The sequence below is a fragment of the Poecile atricapillus genome, chromosome 2, assembly GCF_030490865.1.
Source record: "Poecile atricapillus isolate bPoeAtr1 chromosome 2, bPoeAtr1.hap1, whole genome shotgun sequence".
NCBI lineage: Eukaryota > Metazoa > Chordata > Aves > Passeriformes > Paridae > Poecile > Poecile atricapillus.
Window position 1 is genome coordinate 120196681 of NC_081250.1, and position 26752 is coordinate 120223432.

The 26752-nt window shown below is 35.7% G+C and overlaps 1 protein-coding gene across 1 annotated transcript in view; it reads left to right on the plus strand.

The window, feature by feature from the left end:
- The window catches only part of C2H8orf34 (chromosome 2 C8orf34 homolog), a 147693-nt gene that overhangs the window by 108001 nt on the left and 12940 nt on the right, over positions 1-26752 (plus strand). Inside the window, exons 9-12 of the mRNA XM_058832672.1 lie at positions 4770-4855; positions 9789-9862; positions 19651-19771; positions 25027-25505. Of these exons, the coding sequence (XP_058688655.1) occupies positions 4770-4855; positions 9789-9862; positions 19651-19771; positions 25027-25505 (760 nt within the window). The remainder of the gene's footprint in view (positions 1-4769; positions 4856-9788; positions 9863-19650; positions 19772-25026; positions 25506-26752) is intronic.

A 26752-nucleotide genomic window follows, 5' to 3' on the forward strand; every position in this document is an offset into this window, starting at 1 on the left:
CAGTTATCCAGCTCTAGTTTTCTATGTTTAAAAATAAAAATAAGTCCTTAGTTGTGTACCAGAATTTGAAGGCCAGCCACATGCACAGTTATTATATAATTATTGCCTGTCGTTTATTTGGAATTAAAGGAGATTTTTGTCTAAAAATGATAACCCTTCTGCGGGTTCATTTTAGGAATGAATATAATGGGATTTTAGTTATTTAAGTGACATACTGCAGGAAGACCAGGTCAAAATAGCATTAACCTAAATATAATTTGAATTTCTCTGTCTGTGAAAATCACCCTCTAAATTTTATTTGGCACAGAAATTTCCTAAAGTACAACCTCTGTTATACACTAGCACAAGGCAATTATTAATACACACACTTTGAATCAGTATTCTATGAAAGTAACGAACATTAGAGAGTATATATCTCACTATGAGGTATCCAAAGCATTTCCATTTCTTGGTTTTTAGATTACTTTATTCCTTCTCCTTAAGCCCTGATGTTAGAAAGTATCTATGCTTGTAATTAAGTGTTTGTTATTATTTTTATTATTTCTGTGTAGTCCTTGGAAGTATTATGAGAACTATGTTGGGTTTTCTCAATTCTAGTATTCAAATTTACCTTAGTTTCTCTAACTACTGATTTTAAGGATGTCATAGAACAGCAGTGTTGACATAGAGGAGAATCATAGTGTATGTCTACATTTAGTCCCAGGCAGGAATTTTTCCTGCATCCAACCTTCACAGATTAGAGAGATGTGTAGAGAAGAACCATTGGAAATTCAGCAAAGCTAAATTCAGGATCCTGCACTTGGGGAAGAAGAACCCACTGCACTAGCACAGGCTAGGGGCTGACCTGCTGGAAAGCAGCTCTGCAGAAAAGGACCTTGGGGTCCTGTTAGACAGCATCTGTCCGTAAGCCAGCAGCATGTTCTTGTGCCCAAGGCCAATGGTGTCCTGTGGGTGCATTGAGAAGAGCATTGCCAGTGGGTTGAGGGAGGTGATTCTAACCCTACTCAGTCCTGGTGAAGCCCCATGTGGAGTGCTGTGTCCAGTTCTGACCTCCTCAGGACAAGAGAGACAAGGAGCTCCTGGAGCAGGTCCAGTGAAGGGCTGCAAAGGTAATGCAGGGGCTGGAGCATCTCTCTTATGAGGAATGGCTGAGGGGGCTGGGCCTGTTCAGTCTCAAGAAGAGAAGATTGAGAGGGGGCCTTAACAATGTTTACAAGTATTTGATGGGAGGTTTTCAAGAGGCTGGATCCAGGCTCTTGGTGATGCCCAGAAACAGAACAAGGGGCAATAGGCAGAAATTGATGCATGGAAAGTTCCATCTGGACATGAAGAAATTCTTTAGTGCCGGTGACTGTGTACTGGAACAGGTTGCCCAGAGAGGTTGTGGAGTCTCCCTCACTAGAAATATTCAAGAATCATCTGGACACAACCCTGTGCTATGTGCTCCATCTAGGGTGACCCTGCTCAACCAGGGAGGTTGGATCAGATCGCCCACTGTGGGCTCATCCAGTCAGACCCATTCTGTGAATTTTTGAATCATATTCTTAAATCATACTGCCAGGAGGACTGTGATTCACAGAGCCACAAGCTTGTTTGTAGTGATATACCCTGTATAATGCTTCTGCACTGAATCTATAGAATTTATTCATATATCTTTGGTCCTGAAGTCCTTAATATTTCTTGGAAGAAGCCCTACATAATGCATTTTGGGGTCAAAGAAAATTGAAATACTTACCTGTAGGCTGTTTGCTTTTGTAGCTCTTGAAGCTCCAACATGCAGCTGGTTAATATAACTGAAACAATGTCCTCTAAGCAAGAAATCACACTAGAAACAGATATGGGAAAAAATGTTGGCTATCAGGTATCAAATTTAGACTCACATTAAAATAATTGATAGCTGAAAGAATGTTTTGGTTAAAAGCTGAAGTAGTCCATCAAGTTGCTACTAAGATAGTTTATAGGTAACTGCTAAACCTATGTGTCTTTCTAATCTGTACTTCTTTCTGCTTATGCATTTTTAAGTATTTTCATTTTACTGTGGAGATGTCTTATGAACAACACTACTTTTGAAGAAGAAATTTTAATAGTCCAAGTACCAGAGTTCTTTTGGCAAGAAATAGTTTTTTGTTGCTTAAGTTTCATGAAAATCTATTCTGATATGAATATATATGTAACAAATACATAAATAAATTGGAAATTGGATGTGAAAATAAAGTACGGATATGTCAAACATCCTATTCTCCCATCCAGCCAGTACCCCAGCCATTTCTTGCTGCAAAGTAAAATCATATGAAATGGATTTTCTGATTAGATACATAAAAAAGATTTTTTTGTGTGTGTGTGTTCTTCAAGAAGCCATGGACCACTTAAATATATCTAAATTCTAGAATAAGATGAGAATATTTTCAGTTATTCATGTCTAGTTTGGATTCATTGAAGCTCAGAATGGGAACATATTATAAAAACTTGAAAATTCTGATGGAATAAAATAAGTGACTCCTACTTCTAGAGACAGTTTTTACATGACTGCAATGTAAGTGGAAAAGGTTGGAGTAATTATCCTTTTAGTTAAATACAAATGAACTCCCAACATGGCTGGACAGAAGAGTATCTCACTTCTGGTTCCTGCAATTTCGTGCATATCTTTCTAAGACTGAAAATGTGCCTGCAGTAAATGTGCTTATGTATGTAATGAAGGAGAATGGTTGAATAGTATTGCAGTGGAGAATTATGTGATTTTTGAGATCTTCCCTTTCTTGCATAGTTATTTCATTTGCAATTTATTTTCTCCCTATTTGAATATCTTTAGGATACAAAGTTATTTGCTTCTGTTTGACAAGCTAGGCTTTTAAAGAATTGGCAACTAGAGGATTAGAAGACAGGTACAAAGCTATAAAGGATTCATAGAAGTAATTTTAAAAATTAGGTTTACAGCTTCTAAGTTTTACATTTTGTTGTCTTGAGTTTTGTGTTCTATGGATCTGCCACCTCAAATAAGAAAAAATATGAATTTATTTTATTTTAATATAAATTAGTTATTCTAGGGGCAATAAAAATAATTGGGGGAGGGGGTTGTTGAGGAAATAGTTTTGAGGAATACAAACAAATAGATGACTAAAGATATATATATATTAGATAAATGTGAGAGTCATAAAATGTGAAATTTAGCTAGGGCAGATAAAGGGGTTCTACTTGGTTTCAAGGGTTAATTTCAAGCTTCGTATAAAACAGCTGCAGAGAGTAGGAATACAGAGCGAAAAGAACTTTTTTTTCCTCAAAGAGATAAGTTATTTCTTTCCCCAAGGTTTTACTTCAATGCATTTTTATGATTCCTGGGCTTTGCAAAATTGAATTGCATTTTTCTTATTCTTTTCATGTCTGAATAAATCCAAGGTAAGATAACCTTTATGTAAATGGCAGTTATATTGCATTTAGAGCTACAATGCACTTCTTCAGAGCAGAATTTGTGCTCAGGATTCATAAGAGCCTGGAGAAGGATGGTGGGACTCCTGGGATACGCATTTGAAAAAACAGATACAAACATTAGTTGTGTAAATTGCTGTCAAGGCATTGCAGTCAGCTGGTGCAGCGGAAAAGCCTGAAGACAAGGTCTGCCATAATTACTGTATTTTCCTTTTAACAAGTAACAAAGGAGGAGAAAATATTCTTGCATATATTTCCCTGTGGTGGATTAAGTTTGGCTAAGGGCCAGTTCCCTGCCCAGCCAGTAGGATGACAGAAGAAAATAGGAAGTAAAAGGTTGTGGGTTAAGATGAAGATGGGGGAATTGCTTGTCAGTTACTGTAATGGGCAAAGCAGACTTGACTTGGGGAATATTAGTTTAATGTATTTCCAATTAGAATAGGATTAGGTGATGAGAAACTAAAAGACAGACATTAAAACCACACTTTTCCTCCTCCCTTTCCTGGGCCAAACTTCACTCCTTCACTTCAAACTCCCCACCTACTGAGCAGTGCAGGGGAGACAGGGAATGGGGGTTTGTGGTCAGTCCATTGCAGGTCCTCTCTGCCTCTTCCTCACCACGCTTTTCACCTGCTCCAGTGTGGGATCTCCATCGGCTACAGTCTATCCCGGACATACTCACCTGCCCTGTTGGTTCTTTGGGAGGTGCATGGGATATTGCCTCTGGAATTTCACCATGGGCTGTAGGAGAGTATCTGCCCAGAGTGTGGAGCACCATCTCCTTTGACCATGGAGTGTACTCTGCTGTTTCCCAGTCTTCCTGTTCCCTGCTCTTTGGCCTGTGTGGTGTTGCGGCTGGCTCTTCCTTAACTATGTTTCCTCCAAGGTGCCCCCATTTTGGTTGAAGAGCTCAGCCATGCCCTTGTTTTTGGAGCCAGGTGGAACCCCCTGTGACTGACTCAGGACAGCCCCAGCCTCTCTCCTCACCAAGGCCACCACACTGCCGACACATTGGCATGGACATCCAGTACAGTCCTAATCAATTAAAATATTTTGGAAGGTAGGGAAGGAGGCTTGCAGTTTCACATGCACACCAAACCCCCACTTTTGTAAAATAAGACAAAAATGCATAAGCTAGGATTCAGTTGACTGTTCCTTAGAGGCTAATTTTGTTTACTAGACAGTCCAGGTTATGGTTGGGCTTTATGAATGTGGGCTTTTCAGGAAAGCTGCTCTTAATTAGGGCAATGTTGTGAGCAGGGTATGTAGCCAGGGATAATGTTCTTCTGTGTCTTATCCATTGAATAATGTTGCAAATGTTTTCATTGCATTTTTCCACAATTTAGATTGCAAGGGGATAATTTGGCAGAAAGGCCAGAAGATGTCTCCATGGTATCTCAGACATCTGAGCCAGCAGTGTCAGACTCTGATGGTAAGTTATATAAATATTTGCTGCTCATAAAAAGCCCCAAACATCAACATCTTGAATTTGAGAGTAGGGGTTATATCTGTAAAAGATGAAACACTTCCAAGAGAGTGTTCCTGATTTGAACTCAATCATTTACACTTCAAATCTGTTCAAAGAGCCACTAACATATTTTTTGTCATGGCCAATTAGCACTTCGGAATAATTCCTAGGCATATTTTGAGAGGTATATTGGGCCAGAATTTGTTCTTAGTAGACAGATTTTATGTTAGCACACTGACATTTAAAGCAGCTTAATAGCATAGACGTGGGCTGTTCATTGCTGCTTTTATGCCAAAGAACGGTCTTTGAAATATTTAATTTATTACTACACATGCATCCAGATGAGTCAAATGATTTACAGTAGAAATAAAGAATTTATAAAATAACACTGAAAACCACTTTTTTTCCTCATACAAACATGTTCATATGTTGTGTTAATCTGCAGTCAGGACACTCAGACTTATTTCAATTTCTTCTCAGGTTTTCGAGCTGAGTAACACCTGAAATGTTGAAAAGGCACTTCATAAGGGATATCTTTCCAGAGAATGCCCAGCTTTCTTATGAAAGATAAAGTTGGTGAAGGTTAGCTTTATCTTAGCTGCCACTGTAATGCAGAGAGAAAGAAATAGAGGTTTTGACAGAGAATCTGCAAAGATAAATCTTTCAGTCCAATCCCTTACTGTTGGGCAGAACCAGCCAAGTCTACAAATTGTATGTTTTGATTTGCTGTGTAGTCTTCAGCAGCCATGGACAAGTTAGCTATAGTGATCAATTAGTACCAAAAAAGCCCCCAGAATTTATTTTTTTTTTAATTCTACTCTCTTTTTAATTTAATCCTACTATCTAGCTACCTAATCTAATACTATTGCATGTGCTGTAGGTATTATAGCAACCTGAGCTTTCACTCATTTCTCTTGCCTAATTTTTAAACCAACCATTAGTAACTTGTATGCCTTTAAAGATAAATTTTTCCAAACTGGTTTTGTGAGAATGTGTGGTTTGGTGCAGTAAAGAGATTGGCTTTTCCTTTTATCTGCCATTGATCACTTAATTGAGCAAGGCAGTAGGACACTCAGAATCTCAAAACATGATGTCCTTAAAATTTTCATGAAGATTGTCAGCAAGAGATGCTCAGATTGGTGACTTCAGTCAAGCCCTGTGAAAAGAAGGCAAAATTATATTGTTGTGAGAGTGATTCCCAGACAGGGAGGTGGTGGTGGGTTGCTTGAGATAGATAAGGGAATATGCATGCATGAGATTATTGCAGCAAAAGCAAATAGATGGGTAAGGCAGATCAGATATGTGGGAAAAAGTTCTACAGTTCACAAAATAATTTTTGGACAGATCTCATCCTTCCATTTTCCTTCCCGTGTACCATTGCTCTTGAAGTGAAAATATGCCCACTTTGCCATGGCATCTTCTGAAATTGCAGTTTCAATTAAATAGTTAGGTTTTGCTAAGTGGCAGAGACACCAGGAAGGTGAAACTATCAGAAAGTACTGGATGCTGTGTAATATTGGAGCTGAATTCTTCATGGTCACCAGGTATGGAGCACAAAAGTGCTAGAGGTGTTCTACCTTCAGCCACTTCATGTGCTTCTGAGTACTCTGCAGTCAATATGGCTGCAGAGAAGATGGAAGATGCTTCCTTTAAAAACAGCACAATCAATAAAATACAAGAAGTAAAATTTAGATAGGTCGGTGGGGCAATAACATTCATGTTGCTATAAACATCTATCTCATGTCTATGAATATACATGGACCTGTTAGTCTTATAGCTAGAAAATAACAAGGCCTCTTGGGCAAAAAGACTGAGGTCAACAGTCAGGTAATGCCAAATTTCTGTCAAGAGGTGCCCTCAGAAATGTTCAGTGTTTCAAAACATATGGTAGGATCTTTTTTTCCTATAGTGTTGGCTAGTGTTACACTTTGATTTAAAAAAAAAATACAGCTGGATTACACAAGTAGGTACAGACTATAAACAGACAGAGAGCTCAGGCAACTGCCCATTCTATCAATCTTTCCTATAAATGCAGCACAATATTTGTTCTCTTTGCATTTGATACTTATTTCCAATAAATAGTATGTATTTATTGCATGAGAAGATGATAAAAAGACCTCTTAAAGTTATTGTTAAAAATCCCTAAGTAACCTAGGCATTGTTGCACTGAATTCTTAGTTATGTCCTCTTACAGATGTGTTACATCATGAAATCACATGAAATAGTGACTATCAGGCTTCACTTACCAGGTTTATATGAATTTATGTTCTGCTATTATTTATCAGTACCAGTGACCTTAATGAGGGAAAACTGTGCATTGGAAAGTGCTGTTGCAGATCATTCATTCAAGAATAAGCAAGCAAGGTGCTGATGCACAACAAAGTTGAGAGTAGCTTTCTTTAGATAATGATCTGTTTCTGTTGTTAGATCTGGAACATCTCTCCTGTGAATTTCAGATGAACTAAACTCAGAAGTAATTGGCAGAACATCTGATCTAACAGCCCTTATAAATAAGCCTCATTTTAAGCAATTCCACTTGCTAAAGTTAATGCAGTAGCTTATGTGAAGAGATCACATGCAGCATCAGACACTATTCTGACTCCACTGGCAATCTGGATCTGGTTCTAATTAACCACAACACTGATTTCCCTCTAGTATAATCCTGCTGAATTGGACAGACTTGTGTTTGATTTAAGTAGAAAAAATGAGAGGTTGGAGTCAGGTCTCAAGACTGAAGAACACAAGACACTTTAAAGCTGCAGTTTCTTTTAACTGTCCTAAACTATACCTTTCAAAAATGTTTCCCTTTTCCATTAGACCACTTCACGGGAAAGAACTAAGGGAAGAATTTAATAGGTTCCTGATTTTGATTAGAAGCAGCAGCATAGATGACTGCACAGCAAACTTCCCCTGTAGATGCCAAGCTTGTCTGGTTTGTCTCTTTGGTCAGTTCTCCACTAAGCTTTGCTCTTGTTCTGTAGCAGTAGATGTGGAGAATGGCTGAGGCTTCTAAACACACTACAACAGAGCTGATCCAGAAAAATCTACATCCATCAGCCCCCACTCTGCTTTTCAGGTTGGGGGAGATTATAGAAGCGATATACTTCTGCATTTTTTTGGGGGGGTTTAAGATGCTTAAAAATAGTATCACTAAAGGATAATTGTTCATTTACTCCCAGTTTCGTATAAGTACCATACAACCTTGTTTCATTTGTTTCATTCTCTTCTGCTGAAATGTACCTTACCCTTTGAGTGAAGCCATGATATAAGGCAGGAAAAGAAGACATTATTGCAAATAAAGCTTTTGCAGTCTATGCATTCTTGTAGAAGTAAGTTTAAAATGCAGTAACTTATTAGAGAGTAATCTCATAGTATAGGAGAAATGAAAAGTATAAGACTTTTAAACCACTCCTCAAATTATCTGAGAAAATCTGTTTATTATGTGAGGTTCTTTGCAGTGTATTGTGTAATTCCACATATTCCTAAGGTGTGGGCAAAGTTGGTTTCTTTTGTGACTCTGCCTGGAATAATATTGGACCAAAAATGATAGGTTCTGTGATACTATGCCACTGTGTAAATGTGGTATTTCCTATTTTATTGTGCTATGACATCTACAGCTCTACAGATTATATTGAAATATAATACTTTGCTAAATAAATTTTGCTACAGCAAAGTTCACATCAGTACTTTATTCCCTGTCAAACAGGAGTCACTGGTTTTATTATTTGCAGTTAGCTAGTAAAAACGAGAAAAAAACTAAAAAGTATAGTTTGCATAGTTGGGTGTTTTGGTTCTGGTTTGTTTATTTTTGTTTGGTTGGGTTTTTTTTCCATTTAAGTGTCATTATAGTAAAAAGTTCAAAAGAGACATTAGGATGTAGAGGAAAAGTTTGGAATCAGGGACATTCAATAAAAACATGAACATATGAAACACATACGCTGTTGTTCTGGTGGAATTGCATGACCAGGATAAAAAAGTAAAGATGCAAGTATGTGGGAATTAGGACTGAGAACTAGATAAGGCAATGGCAAAAGTGTGGCATCATCTTCCAATTCCCAAACAATTCCCTGACCACAGCTTTGCATTATCATCACCTCTTCACCCTCCACATCAATTTGTGTTTGCAGTGAATTGGTAACCACAGTTGCCATGCTTCACAGTAAGTATGGTCTGAGATGTTTAACAAATTGGGTTCTGGAAACATAAGGACCTCACTGCTAAATGTCTGAATAACAGCAAAATGTAGGGAAGATCAGGACATCTTGTTTTACTAGGCTGCTGATGCAGCATCTGAGTGCTTTAGCAGAGTGTTGGGCAAAGAGTGGGCATAGAATGTTACTTGGAAATTTATTTCTCTGACATGGGTGCATAAAATCTGTTTTAAGTAATTACACATGTGTCAAAGAGACATTTTAGACTCCTCACAAAATTCTGACATTTTACAGATGTGGCATTATGGGCAAAAATTATACTTGCAAGGCTTTGAAATGTTGTCTAAATTGACCAAATCTTTTTACTTCAGAAATTTTAACTGAATTAATTGAATTTAGTTTCATTCATCTTATTAAAGCTGGAAATCCACTACTCACTTTTGTAAAGGGTAAACAGTATTTAGTTTAAATAGTAAAGGTAATAAAGATCCTAGAAAATACCTTGGCAGCTGCAGGAAGCTTGCTTATCACTCTAGTTATGTTAGAGACACTGTTCCATGTTGCATTAAGGTTGTAAATTAAAATCAGACATAAATTATAATCCATTGAAATGTAACTGAAAATTAGTACATTTACAGTAACCACATTTACCTTCCCAGCAGTAAATTTTTAGGCATTAAATTTTCAAGGTGACTAATGCTTACTTGATTAGTGATTTACATTTCTCCTGTACCTCTTTGGAACAGCTCAAGTACCTGGGGTTGAAACACTCACAGAAGATATTAATGAGTTTCAGAGTGCTTCTCAAGTGGCAGCATCTGTAAGTACCTTTCCTTATGGGCAATACTGTAATTTTTAAAATTAGTTTCATAAAAAGTAGATTTTGCACAGAGATAAAAGTTGTGTTTTCCAGTACTATCATGCTAGAGAGAGGAAAACTAAATTTACGTAACCCTTCTGAATTTTCAGTTCTCTGTTTTAATTTTTTCATTCTAGAAAGGTGATATTTTGAAATACATTATTATAATCTACAAAACCACATATTGTTGGGCTTGCCCATTTTATACATATGCTATATGTTTTTAAATGCTAGTCAAATATTAATTTTACCAGGTAATATTCAATTTTATAAATTGAAGAGAACAAAATAATTCAAACTCTAAATTTCATTCTGAAATATGAAATTGTAATATCTCAACTGTAATTTAGATTTCTGTTACCATTTGCTTGAAAACCAATAAGAGCACTTTGGTTAAAACGTATGTCTAGTTTATATGTAAATTTTAAAAGAATGCAATATTATGCATGGAAATATCTCCATCAGTTGTTTTATTTTGAAATTTAAGAAAATCTTTGCAGATATGCAGTTTGTGGAAAACGTAACTGCCAGTAAAATAATTTTGAAGAATTATGTAATCATGATTTTGGTTCTACTGGTGTTGCACCAGGAGTTTGAATATAGGGTAAAGAAGGGATTGCTTTGTTTTTTCCTTAAGGCAAATAAATTGACAAAAGTGTTAATTTTTGCAAAATTTTAGAAAGTATAAGAGGACACATTAGTTCCTGTTCAGTCTGTTCAGCAATACTGGTTTATAGCACACTTTAGTGTTGGTACAGGAAGTGAAAGAAGGGCTCAGTATTTGTTAGGCAATATAAAGAAAGGAGAAAAATGGCCATGCAGGTTGGTTTTGCAGTCTTTCAGTCAGCTGATTAAGCATTGTGAATAAAAGTGGATAGTATTGAACATAAAGTATTTACACCCAGATTATTTATCAAAGCAGTTCAGAGGTATGGAGTTCCAGATCAATTCCTAAAGCTCTTTGAGAACTTGGAGTGCAAGAGCCTCACAGAGCATTTGCTGATATTGGGTGAAAAGAGTAAAGCTGGAATTACTTGGAGCTTCTTTTTCAAACCTCCTTTCTGCTTCCCACCAGCAAATAGAGGGGTAAAATAAATTTTGCAGCAGTTTCTGAACTCACATTTTCTTTTTGATTTGGACTCATAGCTACAAAGTTTGATTTAGTAATTCTAGATATGTAACATAGGGCGAGAGAAACAAATGAATTTAATTACATAGAAAAAAATACAAAGAAAACAGAAGTTCATTATGCTTATTACAAAATCTTGTTACAGAAAGGTACAGCCTTCAGTTGAACAGTTTTACGCGTATGCTCTGTCTGTGCAGGCTTAGGAGCAAACAAACAATATGTACCTGTGTTCATTTCATGCTCTGGTAGTTCCAGGCTTATTTAAGGTTGCTGGAGGATGGAACTGCCAGAGGCAGTAAGATTACCTAGGCTGAATCCCTGAAAGCCACACTGGCTGATGCAGTAATTACAGTGCTGCAAAGAGAAGACAAGAGATGTTGTGGCTCTTGCTCTGCCCATCCATCCTCAGGGCTAAAGCAGATCATTCCACATCCCCGAGCTCTTGAAAAAGTACTCTGCCTAACTTTCTAAGGAGCCAGTTGCTCTTTGTTCATATGCTTTGGGATTGGTTTTTTTAATGTATTGTGTCTTAATGTTGTTGCTTACATAGTGTGGAGCTAGATGATTGTGTACTTTTGTCTCTTTATAAAGGTTTGATATTCAAAATGAAATTCAACTATCCAACACACTGTCTGTAATTGTATCTCCTCAAAAAGAAACAAATGATCCAACTGTTCTCATTGCCTTTCAGAGCTCTTAAGGAGAGATCTGTTCCAGGCTCCCCAAATATTTTTCAGTGAGATTTATTCTTTGACAATCTTGTCATACAAAATATAGTGATAAAACTGAGATGCCTCATAGAAGGCTGTGTAGATAAATGCAATCTTGCATTTATCATTTATTTCCACAGTCCTTCAAAACAGTTAGAAAGATTCCTGTAAAATTACTTCAGAATTGATACCAAATTGTATTCTCATGACTTTAATGATTTTTAGGTATTTCATGAGATACAAGATGAGGGAAAAATAGAATAAGATGTTGATCAGACATTTCTCATAAATTTGACAAATTGATTCATGGTATTCACTCAAGCGCATGTTACATGTAAAAATTCCTGACATGGTTCAAGGTGTGCAATGGTTAATATTGCTACTGCATTCCAATAGGGTAATTTGTGTTTGTTACTAGTTAAATGGATGATTATATAAATTTTTCTCTGCTAATGTATATTTGACAAATTTTCCTCAAAGATGCCTTGGCCTTCAGAGGAATAAGTGTTTTGAGAAAAATTGTAGGACAAAATAGCAAGAATTATGCATAAGGATTTTCAGAAAAAAACCCATTTGGGTTCATTTTTTCATGTCCCATGTCTGAATTCACATGTAAGATCTTTAATGTGGATACTAAAACAATCTGGGTACATCCAAAGAGATAGGCAACATCTATATCTTTAACATGGTTCATGTAATTTACACTATGGTTATATTATTATTTTATTGCAGCTTTGTATATGTTTACTGTTCTATTTCTGAAAAAACTATTTTTTGTCGTCATACCTTTTTCTTTATATTTTTAAAAACAGAATCTTTTGCTATGCTGTATTTTTCATAAAAAGAGTTAATGTTTGAAAAATTGAGAACTTAGATTTTCATTGCTGCACAACCCCAAACAAGGCATTCTGGACAAATAATTGAGTAGAGCTGGCAAAAAGCTGGTTGAGGTATTTACAGGAATCAGCACTTTCCCCAAGTGTTTTGTAAGAATTCAAAGTGGAAGGAAGCATTCAAAGCATCCTTGGAGATCCTAGTTTACTGCCTGGCAAATATTTTGTGTAACAAAAAGTGCCAGGCAAAATGCAAAATCTTTTTATTGAGATTTTTTCACTGTGGTGAACACAAAGTTTGCTACCCAAATGTTTAGAACATTTCCAGAAACATGAAGTAAAATAAGACTAAGGAAATGCAGAAGTGGTACTAGGAAAAATTTAAGTGGCCTTGAATTCTAGCAGAAATGGAAAATCAGGGTGTCAGGAAGCCGCTAACTTTTCAGTGACTAACAGGTAGAAACAGGGCACATGCACGGAGAAGATCTCATCGAGTAGCCTTTGCCTTCTCTCTGACTTGTTTCCTTCATCACCTGGATCTAACAGGACTTATGCTTAATTTTTGGGGTATTTTATGTGAATCTTGCCCTGTACATGCACATAAAAAGGTATATTTTTTTCTTTGTAAATTATCCATGTAAGGCAAATCAATCCGAGTGCAGCAGAAACTGGAAGAAAAAGGTTGTCCAACTGCAAAAAGCGTTTTTGCACGAATGTGCCTTGGGTTTTTGTTCTTTATTACTGTGGGAAAAATACTGTAATAAAGTGATTTATAGAAGTGTTTTGTTTTAAATAAATTTATTCCTGTATTCCCTACTGCTTTGGAACATTTCATTCGCTTTCATAGAATAAATACAGACATGGATTTTCTGTGATAAATGCATAAATTCTTTAATTCAGTTTGTAAAATTACTTGAAGCTTCATACACAAAGAAAGACTAAGCTTTTATGCTTGCTGTCAATATACATTGAATACAATAATGCAATATTGCATTATTTCAGTTCTATTTGTTAGAAATTTTCATAGCTTTTCCCATTTCCCCCCCTAGCATAATAATATGAAGTAACTTAATTACTTGTTTGAGTATAATCAACAGAAATCATCCAAATTTCTGCATTTAACTTAATCTGTAAATTTACTGGGTTGGGCTCACTGTTTAGTATTTAGCAGGTTAGTCATTCAAATAGTTATTTTAAGATCACACTGCCACATCAGAAACAACAGCAGTTCACCTTTTCAATATTATATATAGAATTATATAGGTCATATTTAGAACATATTTATGTTCAAAATAGAGATTTATGAACATATCTATGTTCAAATTGGTGTGTTCTGATACAAAAGTTTTCAAATCCAAGCTGGATTTTGTAATTATGTAAAAATTCAGGCACTTAAAGGTGAAATTTCAAATTTTAACTTCAAAATGTAAATATTCTATAAAAATAATAACTGTTAATATTAGATTACTTCAGCTCTTCCACAGGTAGTAAAAAACACCCTATGCAAATGTATAAGTTTTACCACTGTTAGGTAAGTTAACAATACAAGACGGTCAGAAAAACATAATATCAAGGTTCTTGGGAAATAAGTGATATTTCCTTGGAGTAGTTAAGAAAGTAGTTTGAATTGCATACCCTGAACCTACTTGGTTGAGACCTCCTTTATGTCAAACAAAATCTACAAACTAGACATAGATTTTGTATATATAGCTAAAAAAAAAAATCTACTTGGGTGAAAATATTCTTATTTGCAAATATTTAGTCCTCTCAACTATAATTCTAAATTGAAAAAAATATTCTTAACTTTAGAAAAATATTTATGACAAAAGGAAATCAATGAATTCCTTGTTTTTACCTGTCTAAAATTTTGTGTTCTTGGGCATGAAAAATTCAGAAAGATTAGTCCAAATAACAGTAAATAATACAGAACTGAAGTTTAGAAAAAAATTAGTCAGGTTGCATTTCAAAAACTGAAACAAATGTGATTCCCAGGTGTCCACGTATTTCCTGCTTCCCTCTTTCCTGTAAACAGAAAAACTATGTGTGAGTCAGACTACCATTTTTTCAGTGTAAGGTTTAGTGTAAAATGTGCTGCTGGCTGCCTACCAGGGGAAGCCAAAAGCTTGTAATTTCAATTACACGGCATTTCAAGTAGAACAGGCCCTAATGTGGAAAGGGGGATTAGAGGTGGCAGCCGATATTGTAACAGCGCTCTGAGAAGCCTTGTATTTTTACAGTATCAGATGGTTTGCTCACCTTATGTCCTTGAACAGATTATGGAAGCTGAAAGATTAAATATTAAGTGACCTCTTTACAGAAAGTACATGTTGAGTGAAGAATCCTTGAACAAAATACTGCACCAAAAAAAATCCACTGCATGCAGAACATCTGTACTCGCCACCTGCTTGACCAGAGTGGAAGGGACACTTGTAAACAAAGAGTTCAATAAAGAGGTTTTGCTTTGTTTGGTTTTGTGGTTTTTTGTTTGTTTTTTTTTGTTTGTTTTGTTTTTTGTTTTATTTAGAGGTATCTCTGTCAAACATGTCTATTTAAGATATTTAAGTTATTCAGCAAAGAAAAGCTATATCATAGAAAGCTAAGCCTGGGTGCGTTCCTTACACTTTTATCTCCTGAAGCTACCAATAAAATTTCCACTTGATTAGCAAAACCATGTAGAATCAAAAGTAAAAAAAAAACCACTTTTCATATACTTACAGCTTCCCAGGTGCTAACTAATTTGGTTTCATCTTTTTCTCATTTCATTGTTGTAATTCAGTTTGGGCAGTCTTCCATGTGGGCATGCACTGGAATACCTGGATTTTACTCTGGGATGGGCCAAAATGGCATAGAAATGCGTGCTGAATAGTTTATGAAGACTTTTTATTGCTAGTAAGAAAGAGTAATTAATTTTTTAACAAATACTTGATTTCCAGGTGATGTTGTAAATAAGTTGGTGCCCTAACTCTTGATTTTAGATGTTCTGAAGACTGTACCTTTGTAGAACTCACCAGGTGTCACTGTGTATTACATAGCCCAGGTCAATTCAGCTCGATGGTGAGATCAAGATATTCACTTCTGCACTCGTGGTTTTTTTAGGGACAAAACTGTACTGATTCATGCTGTGTAGCATTGTGCTGCAGATTGAAGCACAGACAGTGATCTTGAAAAAACTTTCTTACTCTTATTCATGACCTCCTTAATTTTATTTCTGTTCCACTGTGGCAATCCCAGTAAGTTATGGTATTTTCCAGAAGTTTGGGGAATCAGTGATGAGAGGGATTATCTCTGCTCTTATTGTGTGTAATTTTTTATTTTAGCAGTAATTTTGCTAAGGGATATAAAGAAGAAACAAAAGCAATAATTAATGTATTGTATGTGAAGAAATTATGATGATATATAAAAAAAGTCACTTAAGAAATGGACACACAGCTGACCTTTGAGGTTGACAAATGTATCCCAAATATGTTTGTTAGAGCTCACTGCCTCACCCTCAAAATCTGAAGATGATGAACAGGACACAGAGTTGTTTCTACAATTTAGAAAGACAAGAATGTCTTTCAGTAACATCCTCTTACTTAGATCTCATTAATCTTGTTAATGCAAATAGGCCATTTATAAATTTTGTGCAATATTTATAAAGTGCAATGAATGAGCAGGGGCAGTGGTACTTTGGAAGATGCTGAAATAATTGGAAGGATTCTATGCACATACTTCATACATACATGCAGTATTTTTCAACTACATTCAGTCTGCTGTGATTATCATTAAAGTCTAAGATAATTGACATTAGTGTTTCATCTCTGCAGTTCCTGGCTGGAAGACAAAGGGTAAGTTTTGGTGAAGTGCAGTAAGAATATTTAAATAAATGGTTTGCAAGCCTGAATCTCTTTCTTAAGTGACATATCTGAACTGCTGCTATGTATCCAGTGGAGAGAAGAGGCATCAGGGAATTCTGCTAGAGCTGTACAAATTCATTTATCCTTGCATTTGAGTTGACGTGCTTCCAAAGCCTTCTTGATAACATTCCCTACTTTCAGCTTGTGTTTATATTTTAGGGATAAGATTGTTGCACAAATTGTTTGCAGGAGACACTGAGGACCTCTGTCTGTGTTTATGCGTTATGCAGCTAGGTGAACTCATAGTCTCAAAATGTTAAAAAATTTAACATTTTTTAATGCTCAGTATTATTTAGAAATATATTAAAAAATTACCTAGGCCTGTCTCCAAAAATGTTGTTGATTATAGTAATGGAATGTTTAGCTTCAGAGAAAGAACAAAAAATGGTTACAGTACAGTTTTAATGAATTCTTATGCCCTTTTTTCCCCCAGTCATTTTGATTCTCTATCAAATAAGCATTTAGTTGGAAGATACTGTTATTAAAAGCACATAATTTGTTATGAAATGGAATTGCTAATATTAAATATCTTCCATAGATACTATAGCAATTCTGCTCTGAACTTTTGTGAAGCAATTGCCTGATAAAATGTCATAAGCATATGATATTACATAAAATAGAAAATGCACAGGAAGAATTATAAAATTTGGGGGAAAATTCATCCAAAGTTATCTGTTTCACAGGGTGTTGGAACTATGTATCTGAAAGGGAGTTTGAATATGTAACCATAGAGAGCTTCCTTTATTCAGTCACCTTTGTTTTGTATGAGCCTTACAGGGCCACTGTGCATAAAGGGAAGAAGTACAGTAAAGGCAAAATATACAAAAAAATCAGCAGAGGTTTCTAGAAGAGAAAGATATCTCCATTTCATTTCCAGAAGCATTTCCAGGACATGGAAAGTGAAATCTTCTCATCAGGCTAACCTTTGGAAATATGTTTTAAGGAGGTCAGGAAGATACTGCAAGCTGATAATAATTTGCTATAATAAACTTGAATAGTCCAATGTAAGAATATTCTAATATTCATTTGGTTGTCAAGTATTGCCACAGACCACTGACTAATATTTATCCCATATTTCATCACAGTTGTATTTATGAATGAAATTGTATATTCGAAAAAGGATTAATCCTTATAACCCTGAGGTTTTTTCCTTGTGCTTTTTCCCAGATATTAAAAAATATACCCTGTAAAATGCAAATAAAAATTTCCTTTTTCCACCATAAAAATCTGGGGACAGAGAATATCTAAAAATAGGTTGAAAAATGAAAAATTTGAGTTCTCTTATATACCTCTTGTCCCTTCTCTTATTTAGTTTCATTTCTTTCAGAGGTACTGATCACAGAATAATATATTCTTTCATTTAGAGATAGATATTGGATAATTAATATCCATTTGAAATAATAATTTAGGAATATAATTTAATAGAGATTAATATTCTGTAATGAGCTCAACAATCCCAGTTATTTGGATGGAGAATTCACAGTGATTACTCAAGTGAAAAATGCTCAAAAGCTCTTGGGGGAACAGGCGAATCAGATCTAGTGATATGTCTGAAATAAAAATACTTGAAGGTGAGTTCATTTCTGAGTAATGTACTGTTTTATTCAACTATTCTTCTGTATTTGCATGGGATTAAATGCAGGTAATTTTAATCAGGGAGGAATCAGCATAAAAAACATTTGACAAAAAAAATGTTACTGTTCTAAAAACTTTATGTATTAATAAGGACAGAGTTATCTGCAGCTTCAAACTATTTTATATGCTGATAAACATGACTGGGCTTTTTTGCATAAGCACAAACAGCATTACAGTATAGCTGTTGCTCTAAAAATATAAATCTGTGTTATCATATTTTAAAGATGGTTCATGCATGGTTCACAATGATCACTTGCATTCAAAACAGTGTTTATTTGGAAGAGATTAGGAATGATGTAAAATAGATCCCATATAACATTTTGCTTCTGCAGAATTTTGCCTACTTTTCTAAAAGGGAAGGCAGCTACCCTGTTTAAAGCAATTTTTTTTTGTGAATAGAGATGATATCAGACCTATATTTTCATGTTCATCCTTTGAGCTGTGTTGCACCTTTCTATGTGGGATGAGAGTCTGGCCAGGGAAGGGCCATCAACCAATGATCCGCAGCAGCCCGATGTCAGCTGCAATGCAGCTCCAGCCTGACGGACTGTGGAGTCCCGTGTGCCCTCTGTGAATGGGGCCACCAGTTTGGCTTTCCCTCCTCTGATCAGTCATTCTTCTCTCTGAAATTGCTTCAGCTTAATGTCTTTGAAACACTGGCATCTCTAAATTTGCCTGGTATTTAAAGAAAGATTTAAAAATTAGTAAGAGTGAATGACAATGAGCATTGCATAAGCCTTGTTTCTTTAGGAAACCAACAAAACTTCCTAGACTACAGATGAATTGTTTTGGTGAGTTAATAACGTAAAATGTATTTCAGATAGGCTGTCAATAGTTATTTGTCTTTTTCTTTGTTGTTTTAATTTGGTTTATTTATGAGCAAGTCTCGCACAATTGGTCAGATGTTTTATTGTGCGTTTCACAAAAACATCTATCAAGTTTACCTCATAGTATATTTGACAAAAATTTCCTATAACTATATTGAGCCGGTTCCAGAAAAAGGAAATAATTATGAGTACCACAGTGTTCAATAAAGAAGAGAGTGAGACTCACTGAAAACCCTTTAAAACTGTTATGTTGCCCTGATGATTTAGTTGCCATTTCTGAAAGGAATGCAGTGACAAAACAGTACTGGAAATTTTGATTAGAAAATTCTATGATATTCCCAGAAGTGCATCTTTGCAGTGATGCTGAGCCAAATGTTATGGTAATTTAAAGTAAGTGTAATGTTTACTAAGTAATTGGAACTGCAGAGAATGTAAATCATTGAGGAATTTGTCCTGTTATGATGTCTCAGCATAGAGCAAGAACCTATGTGAAGATGTATATTTCAGTTATTTTACAACTGCTTCTTTTAACTAATTCCTACTATTTATATTATGTATGTTAAAAAATGATATTTTGCAGTATTTTGCATAAAATTTTATATATTCTACATAATAAGCACCAGATTCCTGATCCTAGATGGGGACACCACTTTTTATTGCTTCATATATAAATATGAAACTGAATTAAAAGTAATCCATTTTCTTTTTATCTATGTAAGTCTCAGACGGTTTGGACCTTGGATGCCGTGACTGTCAGACCTGGAGGTTCCCCAAGGCAGAAACTCCTAAAGGACTCCTTAGCAGCAAAAGAACTTCAGACCATGGAAAAACACCTAGCTGGTATGTATGGGATCAAGGAACCATAAAATGCCTAGAAGTACTCACCCAGTTTTCTCTGCCAATATTTCAGACGAAGGAAAAAGTTATCTAACTCACATGCTAATTAAAATAGATGAAAACTTTATTCTTTTTTCATTGAAAAAAACACAATTAGTGTTTTTATTTGTAGATGTAATGAACTTCACTTTAATCACAGTAAGTACACTATTAAAACACTAATTAAACCATGTTAAATATACTGTGGTCTTAAAGCATAATAATGCTCCTTTTGTTTTGTTTTCATATTTTACCCAGACTTAAGCAATAAGGAGGTACTGACGTTTTATTTACTGTTAAATAGTCTTTAAAAGCAGGGCGCAGTGGATCTTTAACTGGAGAATAGATTTCTTTGCAGGAAAAACCTTGTTCATGAGAATTATGGTTGAGTGAAACCTGTTAATTTGGAACATCTGCAACATCTTTGATGGGGTAACCATTTGTGAAAAGTTAAAAAAAAAAAAGAGGCATGGGGTTTTGGTGAAAAGATGTTTCAGAGCTTTATAAAAATTAATGAGGAATATTCTAAAATTTAGCTTGCAATTTATTCTTCTTAGGAATCAATGTTTTCTATCTTCAGCTTTTATTAAAAGGTCTGACATAGACCTATAGTGTGGTAGTCCTATGTTATGCATGCTATTTGTCATATGGTGAAAGCTTCATGGGCTAATTCTATGAAAAGTAATGCTTCACTGGAATGTAAAGACTATATGTAAAATGAAAGTAGAAATGAAATTTATCTGATCATTCTTCTAAGTTATTTTGAGAGTGAAGCAGAGAACACTTTTCATGTGATTTTTTAAAATACTTTGGAGATTTATCTTGCCAATAACACTGGTGTGAAGTGCTGTATCCTCTTTAGAAAGGGGGTGTTGCAGCTGAGGTCAAGGCAGATGACAAAGCAATGAGCACAGCAAGAGAAGCTTTTTAGGAATAGGTTTTGCTCATAGTGGAGCAAGAGCTAAAATTTTGATACATGCAAATGAAGTCTTATTAGGTGGGTTTTGTGTCTGACAATATAGATGCTGTAATTTTATTTTAATTTTTTTGATAGGTTCATAAAGCTTACAGCTATTAGAGCTGCAGCCACTGCCAAATTAGACTGAAAAATCCATGAGCCCTCTCTCTAAACTGAAACTCCCAGGAACATCTAGTGGGAATCAGCAGAGCAACAAACCAGTGCATGGTTTCTGTAGCATAGCAGGGACCTGTGTACCCCAAGGGCCCTGATAGTGGTACTGAGGTACCACTTGTTTTCCCTTATGTTGTCACTCAGGAGGTGTCTGGTGAAGATCTCCCTACTTTGATTTATGTCCTTCTCACTTCCATGGTCATACAAGCTGTTCTTTCATGCATTATGCTATAAAAAATGCAGTCCTTTGGCAAAGCTGACAGTAATAACTACAATATTCAATAGAATATGGAATTTTAAATACTCAATTGACTGTAAACTAACTAGCTACATTCACTTAATCTCTGAGATTCCTTCTGCAGCTGTGTGACCCGCAAGATTTTCTCTCTCACATCAGTGCAGTTCCTGTCATTTGACTTTGGGCCTGTTATTTCAGTAAATCTGTAACATGAGGTTCAGCCATTCTAACATTCAGTAATTTTTTTCTGAGAACTTCACATGAAAACAGCCCAATTATTAGACATTGGACTATTGTATTCCTAATAATTCATGTGCTATTATAACACCAGTTGTGCTTGAGACAATTACTCCCCTTAAAGACAAGAATAATGTAATTTCTGTGAATAATCAGTTCAGAGTACCTCAGATAATAATGCTGTGATTTTGCTCAGCCTCATTTGTCTTATACATTTGCAAAAGTTCAAGTGTCTGTGATATCAGCAAGTCTCTTGTTTCAGTTATTTTAGCAAGCACAATGGAACCTATTAGTTCTACAAAATGGCTGCCTATCTAGGCAGTAATTTAGATGCCTGAGCTATGACTTGGATTACCTGTGTAATGATGAAATATGGCTTCCTGTCTCCGATACACCTTCTTAAGGGGCCTGGTCTTCCCATATGGACTGTGTGCTGGATAAAAATCACTCCTAACATAAGGCATAATTTGGTGCCTGTGCCTAAAATAGGAGCTAATACCAATTGCCAGCAACTGCCTCAGTACCTTGATATTTTAAAGCAGCAGTTTTAAAAAATCAGATACTGGAGCAGTTTTATTTTCCTTCCCTACATATGGCTCATATTTTTATTTTTTTTTGTCTAAAATCCAAGCTCTTATGTTACTATGGCTGCTTTATATCACATGCAAATGGAGAATTTTTTTTTTTTTTTTTTTTTTTTTTGTAATTGATTCTAGTATCTTGCCAATTTGGTTTGTTGCACTGATTTTGTGGTCTTTGTATACTTCTGGAAAATATTTTATCACAAGAAGAACTGTTAAAAAATAAACAGTTTTTAAGTGCATATGAATCATATCCTTATTCTGGATATTTTTTAGTTTGAAAGCAAAATGCCTTTGTGTTGCTCTGTTGAATTTTATTTTCATTTAAATTACATCAACAAGGATTTTTAAAAATCCTAAATCATAATTCAATTGTATTATTTAATATGGATCAGATAATACTACAAAGCTGGGAATATGTGATTTCTTTTTATTTCTGGATGAAAAGCTTATATTAAAGCAAAATCAAACAGATGTATAAATAAAACTAAATAATTATGCTATGGAAACGTTAATTATATGTAGAGTAATGATTATAATAATTGGTTTATCTGTAGGCTTGGTTGCCTGCTATGAAATTAAGTAAACATGAGCTAGCATATAATGTTTATTTAACACTTATTAAATCATTCAATATTCACGCTATTTCCTAGCATACTGAATTCACTACAGGCAAGTTGGGCATTTGTAATTTTGCAAAGAAATAGACTAAATTGGATTTTTACAAGACCATATTATTCATTTGGTTTAAATTAAGTAGCCCACAGTATCTTTTATTGGCACCTGATTTTTTGCCAGGGATCTTACACATTCTGCACTGAAAGAGGAGCAGGCAGCAGGTTAAGGGAGCTGCTTCTTCCCCCTCTAAGGTCAGCTCAGTTAGTCAGAACCTGGTACTAATAATGCCAGGGTCTTGGGTTTGATCCCCATACAGGCCAAACTGAGGAGTTTGACTTGATGATCCTTGTGGCTCCCTTCCAGTTCAGAAGATTCTGTGGTTCACTACTCCACACTCACGAGACTGCACCTGCGTGCTGCATTCAGCTCTGGGGCCCCCAGCATAAGAAGGATATGGGTCTGTTTGGACAGGTCCAGAGGAAGCTATGAAGATGCTCAGTGGGTTGGAGCATCTCTCACAGCCTGGGACACTTGGGGTTGTTTGGCCTGGAGAAGTGAAGGCTACAGGGAGAGCTAATTGTGGCCTTCCAGTACCTAAAGGGGCTTGCAAGAGAGCTGGAAAGGCACTTTTTACACAGGTATGTAGTGATAGGAGAGGGAATAAAGGCTTTAAACTGAAAGAGGAGAGATTTAGATTAGATGTTGTGAAGAAATTCTTGACTGTGTGGGGGGTGAGGCACTGGAACAGGTTGCCCAGAGTAACTGTGGATGTCCTGTCCCTAACAGTGCTCAAGGCCAGGTGGGATGGGGCTCTGAGCAACGATTTAGTGGAAGGTATTCCTGCCCATAACCAGGGGGGTTTGGAACCAGGTGACTTTTAAGGTTTCTTCCAGCCCAAACCATTTTCTGATTCTATGAAATTCCAAAGTAAAAGCATAGCGGAAGAGTCATTCAAGATGTAATAATTTTAAAATGGACATAATTAATTTTAAGGGGTCAATTAGAAATTTTCTTAATTGTGTGCTAGAAATATTGACTATGTTTTAAAATTTGCTAACAGAAAAATATTTAATCTTTATAAAGTTGTGAGACACTTTTATCTGAGGCTTTCACAACTATTTCAGTTTTACTAGCTTTTCTAATGATAGTATTTGAATTATGTACAATATGTTGTATTAGACTAGTAACATGAAATTGGCATGGCTTTTTTTCCTGTTTTCAAGATCTTATAAAATATGTTGATGTTAAAGCCAACACATCTTTAATTATTTAACTTACAACATTCCTTTTATACCTACTGGTAAACACAAGTGAAAGAAAATCTCATTTTCCAATATGCAGTTTAGAATCTGTTTCTTTTAGGACTTTTAGAACCTGAAATAATTGTTATCAAAATAAAAATACTAAATGCTTATTGTAGACAAGTTGACTTAATAGGTGTTTAAATTAGCAATTAGCTAGCAAGTATATTAGCAAGATAGCAAGAGCCTTGCTAATTTACAGCTTCTGGGACTGTGACTTGTGCATGTTTATGGGAAATTATATTGCTGTTTTAAAGATAATCAGCTGTCTCTATGAAAATCACATGCCAGTGAAAATTTGTAACAGTAGTGTAAGATAAAACAAACTTGATTAAACTGTTTCTTTAGCTCTATATTTGCATTTGCAAGGACTTCCAATATGTTATCAGTGCCAATCTAAATTCCAGCTATCCTCGCCTGACTTTGATGGCTATATACTGATTTAATCCATTAGAAGCATTAATATGATTTAAATTATTTCAAAAGACACTTTTAATTTACTGTCCTTAATCTGTTGTGTTTTTAAAACAGATCTTATTTCTTATGGCTGTATATGAGGTAGGAATTGGACCACCTGATGGCTGTCACCTTTCCTCCTTGAACTATCACAAATCCAGACATGCCAGAGTTCAATAGTTACTTCTTTCAGAGTTTAGGTTGGGCAGTAGACAGCAGGGCCAGAAGCAAGTTTTGCCTTGAGCCTTTTGGATTGCCCTTCAGTGCAGCTGAGGGATAACAAGTTTACATCACTGCTCCATCTTGGTTTGATACTAATCTTGATTTTGCAGTAACTGTGCAAAAGCCACAGAGACATAACTTTGAGGAGACGAGGAATTTTTATAGGTTGTGTTGACATTCAATGAAGAGATAATATTTCATTTCTGCAGGGTAGTTGTGTTCTCAGTGAATCAAATGTAAATAAACTTTAAGGAAATGCTTGCCAAACATTTGCACTCTTAATTCTGATGCCTTTTATTTTAAGCATGAATAGATTTTCTCTGCACAGCTTCAGGTTTTCACTTACATTGGAGAAAATCATTAAGAGTTTTAAACCAGAGAGAAACAGACAATGAGTTTCTTTCTTTTCCATTTGTTCATGTGTGTGTGTACAGACATTGAGAAGGACCTCGCACTGTGGGAAGAAGCAAGGCTCTCAAGAAGCCCTGGTGTCCAGCATCCCAGTGTAGTTACATCTGACCATCAAGGCAATCTTCAAGCTGCACAGGGCCAAACCCCAAGGCCTCAGGTGCCAACTCCGACAGGGAAGAACATTCAGCTCCAAGGAAACAAATCACCACCGCTGCCTGCTAACAGCAGAACACAAGTCTCCAGTGTCACAAACAGCAGTGCACAAACCAACAGGCCATCAGCTCCAGGGAGCAGACCTATGACCCCAAATAGCTTGTTGTCACGGCCTCTTACCCCTAGCAACCAAGGAAATAGGGAAGGCATTATTAGCATGCAAAGAAGCAGATCTTTGTCATCTAAGAGCCAAATGGGGAGGACCCTCAGTGCTGCTTCAGGGCTTTCTGTGCAAGTGAGTGGAGATGTTGTTGGAACTGTCACTACTCAGAGAAACAGTTTATCAGAAGTAAGATTTTCAATTTAATGTTTTTGCTATGTTTAATAATGCAAAGACTTGATTGCATTTTATGTTCAAGTAACATCAGTATACTTAATGTAACCTACTGTGCATAAAGAACTTGAAATATAATGAAGAGAAAATTAGCAAGGAAATACTGCTCAGCTTTGAGAGGTACTCATTAGAAAATGCCAGTATTATTACAGAAATCATAGTGAAACATGTGTCCCTCAAATTTACCATGAGCTCTGTAGGGCTTTGCCTGTGCGATGCATAGCAGTTTTATTAGCATTACAGTTTCGAACAGGTGCATACCTCTGGAATATTAAACAAAACTTTATCTAATCTTTATGCTTCATAATATTTTTTCCTGCCACTCTGGAAGTGCATGATGTTTTCTTGATCTACTTTTTATTTCATATTTTGGACAATTGGAATAATTAGTTAGGCATCACTGAAAGGACAGGTTTTTCCAAAGCACCAAATTGAATTGCAAGACAGAATGTCCAGCATTGTTGAATGACTAATACTATATGCATGGTAACTAGGCTGATTTACAGCATAAACATTTCCTGTCAAATATTTTACAGGACTAATCTTTGTTTAAAACAAAACAGAAGAAAAAGTTAAAGTACCTTGTAAATTCTGAGTAGCATTCTCCTCTGCTAACCTTAGCTGCCTTAAAGATAATTTCAGTGTGTGGGCAGTGGAAATAAAAGCACCTGTGAAAGAAAACCCCTGCTATCTCTATACATGCCTTACAAAGGTGAGTCTTTTCTCAGGATATGCCAGTCCTTCTATACTGACTTGAGAAGGAACTATATGTCTAGGTTGCTAATTTTTTAGTGGTGGAATATGTTGGTTCCCACCATTATTACCAATCTCTTCGTAATCCATTTGTCAAAGCCTAGAGACCTTTTTTCCAAGACTGAAAATAATATCATACCTTTAGATTGTTTCTGAGGAGTATCAGCTGTTTTAATAATCTGTTGGGTGTGACACTTGACACAATGTATTATCAGTCTCATGACTTCTAAAGAAAATTTAAAACGTTGTTTGTGATAGTGTTGCTTAGGGTTACTTGTAGGAAAATTAGAGATTAGATACTTAGTATATTCCTGCAATTAATTTTATGATGTCCATTATTTGTTGTGAAGGAAAGGAAATGAGGCACGGATTATGCTTGAATTTGGGGAAGAAATCTTACTTAAATTTGGTGGTGAAATAAATACTTAGTATTTTGGTGTTTGAAAGGC